A 6,000-nucleotide genomic window follows, 5' to 3' on the forward strand; every position below is an offset into this window, starting at 1 on the left:
CCACGTAGCGGCTCCTGCTGCTGTCTTTTCTTATCAGTTTCATAGGGCCAACACGTAGGAAAAGTTAACACCACGAGCCCGGGCGAAAACCCACCGAACTGTTTCCATTTCGCGTGTGTGGATGCGGGGGAAAACTTCTTCAAACCCCTTGGAGTTCTCGACAAAAACCCCAAAAGCGTTGCGTTGGCGTATTCTAAACTTTGCGCTACTTTTTGTCGTAGCTAAAGTCATTATCATTAAAGCCATACTTTGCTGCCAAAACTTTCACTTGGCGAGCGGGACGAAGCGGAGTGGAAAATATTGTAAATTGTATCTAACAGATACTTTATCGAGCCGAAACAGAAACTTCTGCCATTGTCCGCGAGCGCCAAAACTGACACACATGTGGGGATGGATACTCGCAGAACGGAAGGGCAGGGACTGGGAATTACATGCCAAGATAATGAGAGTATAACTGGGCGTGGCGGCAACTTATTCTTCGACTGCACCGACAACTTTTGCGAGAACGAAAAGTTTTGCGGCTCTGCTGCATGCTAAATTTGGGGAGAAAAGGGTGAAAAAAGTGTGTATCTCAGACAATCGAAACAGAACAGAACAGAATTAGAACAGACCCTCGGTATAAAGAATTTAATGCTGGCTAATAAATAAACCTGGTGCAAACAAAAAAAGGGAATTAAAGGGCTTCCGAAAAATTGTACGTACTTTTTATATTACTATCATTAGTTTAAAACCTTTTAAAACTCTAAGCTGACATAGCTCTGAATTTATTAAAAAATTAGTTGATAAATTGATAAAGGTATTGTATAGCCTTTTTTATTAATAAAACACAAAGGCAGATTTAATTTCGTTCTCTTTTGTTAAAAGTTCGGTAAAAATAAATCTTTGTAGCATTCCGCATAATAAAAAAAAGGTTTATTAAGCAATCAAAGCTTGGTTAAATATCTAAACTTATTAAATGTTTATAGACACTTTATCCAACATATTAATAAACTTATTTTCATATTTAGACGTTTAAAAAGTTTTTATAGTTGACTTGGCATCCGAGGTTCAATTAGTTCAACTAAATGAAAGTAGCCGAATATAAATATAAATGTATAGGCCAATTATTTTTCTATAACGGTGGTTATTTGTTGTACGAAAATCCACACACTATTTCAGCATCTACTTTCCAAATAAAAACCCTGAGGGGACACCAATTGTCACCTGGGAATATCTATTACTTGACGCCTAAATTAAATACAACCTTCGGGTACCAGGTTGTGGTGACGTTTATAGTCGATCTTATAGGTTTTGTGGCTTGTCCAAGTTTTTATTCAAATCTCAATCTTCGGTCTAGATTCATTGTGCTCCAACCACGCTAAGGATAGCCACTTGCAGAAATACCTGATTCTTTATTGTTGTATCTTATTATCGATCAAGTACCTGACTTTGTTTTAGAACTGTGACAAATTTTAAAATCGCCTGTTGATAAGTATATAAAATTTTTATAACTTAATGCAAGTTTTGGATAAGTCAAAATATATAATATAATACAAATCGTGACTTATCCCGAACTTAAAATAAAATCGAACTTGGTAGATTTATTATTATTTAGATGCCAGCAAAAGGACTTAAAGAGAACGACAATTTTAAAATGAAAACCAAGTAGAACCAAGTCCATTTAGGACTACCTTGACGTCTATCATTCGTTTTATGAAAATTGTTTGAGAATTTTCTAAATTCTAAAATAAAACAATTTAAAATATTATTTCTCAATAAATATGCGTTTATTTACTGCAAACACTATTTCAGTACATATCGACCCAATGCGACCTTGATCAGGAGGACACCATTAGATACATAGGCGTTAATCTTTGATCTTACGGCGGTGGCTGGAGGTCGGGAACGGGTTTCTGCCTTATATAGACCTCAATAGCCTTCTTTTTCCTTTTTTCCGCCGGGAACATTGCCACCAGGCAAAGGAAAACTACTAGCAACAGTACCTTTGGATTCATTGTTGCTCCCTTCTCTGAGCTTACCTTATTTTTATAGCCGTGATAATGTTTAGGATAAGTCACCATATCCTATGCAGTTTTCCTTTTCTAAAATTATGTTAATAAGCGAAAAAATAATTATGATACAGCTTGTAACAATATTATTATTCAAATGCCAGCAAAAATCTTCAAAAAGAACAACAAAAATGTTTAAACTAAAACACTGTAAACTGTTTGGCGCTGTATTATTTTCAAGCCTTTTGCAATCAGGTTGTAAACAGACAATAATCATAATTGAATATTATATGTTTTTAAACGTGATCAAATAGAAAGTGATTAAATTTTCAATATTTATCTGAAACAAACTTTCAGATTTGGTCACATCTCTCTTTAAACATATTAAAGTTGTTTACCATTTTTCTCAGGATTAAGGTGATGCAATAAATGCGTTGGAAAATCTGTCGAGGTATGGCCAAAGCTAACAAGCTCTCCTTGGAAGATATTTATACAAATTTCCAATTTGTAATAAAACAATTGCGGGCAAAGACTGAGACCTTAGAAAGTATTTCCATGCAAGAAAATGGTTGGCTGCTGGTCAATCAAGTTTATGCCTTTTGGTTGGCCAAAATGTGGCAAAAAGAAAGGCCCACATGTAGCTACAGAAAAGAGTAGGAAGGCCAAGGAGTGATAGATTTTCAGGCTCATTGTCCAGAGCAGAGCAGAACCAGCTGCAAGTTCTTCGCCGGCCTTTCACTCTTACAACTGCGGTTACCGGACCGTCGATTTGCATCTAAAAGTCAATGATTTCCATGGCCTGGGGCGCGATGATTACTGTGTACCCCTGCATGTTATTTCCAGTTCCCGAGCAAAGAAGACATATTGTGGTCATCGGTTTGTGATTTCCTGGGCCTCCTAGGTCTGGGTTAGAACTGGCACGGAACGCTGAATGGTATAGAGCTCTACCAAGATTTTTGATTACGTGTCTGTAACGAATTATTTGAGAGACCTTGACATATTAGATGTTAATCCGAAACCCATCGGTAATTTAAGACCTCAGAGTTATATAAGTCGGTAAAGTTGGAAATAGGTAATGTTAACTAAAACATGGTACTATTTATTTATTTTTATTTTATTAAATTTAACTCATTTTTCTAAAGAATAATTTTTAAAACATTTGAACGTAATATGGATGACTATTAAGAAGTCAATATATATACATATTATACAAAACTAAAGTGTGACAGTGGCCATAACATTTATAATCTTATTATAAACCTAGTTAAGTCTGTAAGCTATTTTTGATTCGGTTTGAAGCCTTTAAAAAGCGAGTTGTCTTGAATATATGTGCAGAAATGAAGTCATTGGCGATACTTTTGGTTCTTGTTTCCTTAGTTGGATTGGCCATGTCATGGAAATGGCCATGGGAGCCATCTACAAAAAAACCACCGATTAAGTTTCCAATTCCATCGCCGAATCCTCGTAAGTTTTCCACAGTGTAGAATCGAATGCTGAAATCTTACATATTCTTATTTTAGGCGATAAGTGGTGCAGGCTTAATCTGGGACCTGCTTGGGGCGGAAGGTGCTAAAATAATTTTCATAATTTTTTGAAATAAAAGAATATTGAAGGTAATGGAGATGCAGGTTGAAGTAAAATGATCTGATAGATTGTCTTTAATATTGGGCGGAAATGTAGTTAGTTTTGGCGACCTTTCCAAATTATATTAATTTTTAGCCGGCTCGAGGTCAGGGTGTTGAAAAAATATCACAATTTTATATTTGGTTTTTGTCGATATATTTCGGATGCTCTTCGGCAACCGCCTTCAGGACAACTATAAAATAATAACAACGATTTTAATGTTCTTAACAAACAAAAACAATTCACATTTAACATACATTTAATTTACACGTCGGCGTCCGGTGACGTGGAGTTGTTAGCTAAGTAGTAAATGTCTATATAAATGAGCGCAATTGTCAGTGTCCGTTTTGTAGTGCATCCGTACAGACGTGTTTTTATAATATGTAGCATTTCTATAGTAAATCGTTTGGCAAAGTGTTGTTCTTGTATTAAGATACTCGCCTCTTCGAAGTTCGGAGAATGATTATTCTTTGCACAGTGGGACATGAGTGCCGTTTTTTGCGTAATCGTGTGCTGTCTAGCTTTGAAGTCCGATTTATGTTGTTTTTAGTTTCGATTTTGTTGTTTCCATATATATCTTGTTGCATATTTCGTTGTTGTTGCCGTTACACGGTATTTGGGATAGCAGACTGCGTAAACTTTTCAGTAACTAAAGGTTGGCATGTAATATACCTCTGTCTGCAAGATCTCAACTTTTTTAATTTTCTGAAATAAACTGGTAAAAACACTTATTTAAGTTTTACTGAGTTTTTGATTTAAGATTGATAGTAATAAGTTTTTTAAAATTTTAGGTATAAATAAAGGTAAAATTACATATAAAATTAAGCGCACAGTTTCTATTTTTTTACAAAAACATTTCAAGTTGTGCCCAAGATTACACATTTAATTGTTGTAATTGTGTTTTCGCAATATATTAAAATCTGTACATTTTTTCAATAAATGTTATTTACTTACACGGCCGAGAATTGGAAGATACATTCATGTACACAATTTTTGCTGCCTAATTTCAGATCTAGACTTTTATTTTCCACTTCCGCCCAAACGTATACTATTATTATATTATGTATTGATTCAGTGGTGCAGGGGGTCTAAGACAAAATCACAACTAATTCCAGAATTAATCATTTAGGATTTCATATCGATTTGCAATTGAGAGACAATGACACTAACGGCACACTACACTGAAAACATCTAATATAAAGATATTTAACCAAAGCTTAACCAAGATTTCAGAGTTATATAAGGCGGTAAAGTTGGGTATAAGTACTGTTAACTAAAACATGGTAATATTATTGGTCATGCCGCTTTGAGTGGAAATTTGACATTGTCATAGACAAATTAAATACAAATAATTTCATTTTATTAAATTTAACTCATTTTTCTAAAGAATAATTTTTAAAACATTCGAACGTAATATGGATGACTATTAAGAAGTAAAATATAAAGTTTTCACAATAGCATCAGGTTAAAAAAATATGTCTTTAAAACTATTTCAATAAGAAGGTATCAAGGCTCCAAAAGATATTTGCGAGTTGAGTACGACCCTTTTCAATATATATACATATTATACAAAACTAAAGTGTGACAGTGGCCATAACATTTATAATCTTATTATAAGCCTAGTTAAGTCTGTAAGCTATTTTTGATTCGGTTTGAAGCCATTAAAAAGCGAGTTGACTTGAATATATGTGCAGAAATGAAGTCATTGGCGATACTTTTGGTTCTTGTTTCCTTAGTTGGATTGGCCATGTCATGGAAATGGCCATGGGAGCCATCTACAAAAAAACCACCGGTTAAGTTTCCAATTCCATCGCCGAATCCTCGTAAGTTTTCCACAGTGTAGAATCGAATGCTGAAATCTCACATACTCTTATTTTAGGCGATAACTGGTGCAGGCTACATCTGGCACCTCCTTGGGGCGGTAGGTGCTAAAATAATTTTCATAATTTTTTGAAGGTAATGGAGATGCAGGTTGAAGTAAATGATCTGATAGATTGTCTTTAATATTGGGCGGAAATGTAGTTAGTTTTGGCGACCTTTCCAAATTATATTAATTTTTAGCCGGCTCGAGGTCAGGGTGTTGAAAAAATATCACAATTTTATATTTGGTTTTTGTCGATATATTTCGGATTCTCTTCGGCAACCGCCTTCAGGACAACTATAAAATAATAACAACGATTTTAATATTCTTAACAAACAAAAACAATTCACATTTAACATACATTTAATTTACACGTCGGCGTCCGGTGACGTGGAGTTGTTAGCTAAGTAGTAAATGTCTATATAAATGAGCGCAATTGTCAGTGTCCGTTTTGTAGTGCATCCGTACAGACGTGTTTTTATAATATGTAGCATTTCTATAGTAAATCGTTTGGCAAAGTGTTGTTCT

General features: G+C 34.6%; 2 protein-coding genes and 1 long non-coding RNA gene across 3 annotated transcripts; 2 read left to right on the forward strand and 1 right to left on the reverse strand.

Annotated features, from left to right (window-relative positions):
* Positions 1–2,111: 2,111 nt before the first annotated feature.
* LOC108146648 lies at positions 2,112–2,901 on the reverse strand. The gene is made up of 2 exons (XR_001774479.1): positions 2,387–2,901; positions 2,112–2,328 (listed from the first exon to the last, which is right to left on the reverse strand). It is a non-coding gene; the product is annotated as an uncharacterized LOC108146648 (long non-coding RNA).
* Positions 2,902–3,310: 409 nt separating this feature from the next.
* On the forward strand, positions 3,311–3,605 carry LOC108146646 (accessory gland-specific peptide 70A-like). Its single transcript, XM_017272692.2, has 2 exons — positions 3,311–3,452; positions 3,509–3,605. Exons 1-2 carry the CDS (start codon positions 3,326–3,328, stop codon positions 3,559–3,561), a joined length of 180 nt encoding a protein of 59 aa, XP_017128181.1. The 5' UTR covers positions 3,311–3,325; the 3' UTR covers positions 3,562–3,605.
* A 1,675-nt stretch (positions 3,606–5,280) lies between these two features.
* Positions 5,281–5,593, forward strand: LOC108146623 (accessory gland-specific peptide 70A-like). Its single transcript, XM_017272667.2, has 2 exons — positions 5,281–5,434; positions 5,491–5,593. Exons 1-2 carry the CDS (start codon positions 5,308–5,310, stop codon positions 5,541–5,543), a joined length of 180 nt encoding a protein of 59 aa, XP_017128156.1. The 5' UTR covers positions 5,281–5,307; the 3' UTR covers positions 5,544–5,593.
* Positions 5,594–6,000: the final 407 nt, after the last annotated feature.

Source organism: Drosophila elegans, unplaced genomic scaffold, assembly GCF_018152505.1.
Source record: "Drosophila elegans isolate 14027-0461.03 unplaced genomic scaffold, ASM1815250v1 contig_208, whole genome shotgun sequence".
Classification (NCBI taxonomy): Eukaryota; Metazoa; Arthropoda; class Insecta; order Diptera; family Drosophilidae; genus Drosophila; species Drosophila elegans.

What these genes read in the sequence shown, in the direction of transcription:
- LOC108146623 (XM_017272667.2), top strand. Translation starts at nt 5,308, where the DNA reads ATGAAGTCATTGGCGATACTTTTGGTTCTTGTTTCCTTAGTTGGATTG. An exon ending in AATTCCATCGCCGAATCCTC is followed by an intron (nt 5,435 to 5,490) that starts GTAAGTTTTCCA and finishes CTCTTATTTTAG; the next exon opens with GCGATAACTGGTGCAGGCTA.
- LOC108146646 (XM_017272692.2), top strand. Translation starts at nt 3,326, where the DNA reads ATGAAGTCATTGGCGATACTTTTGGTTCTTGTTTCCTTAGTTGGATTG. An exon ending in AATTCCATCGCCGAATCCTC is followed by an intron (nt 3,453 to 3,508) that starts GTAAGTTTTCCA and finishes TTCTTATTTTAG; the next exon opens with GCGATAAGTGGTGCAGGCTT.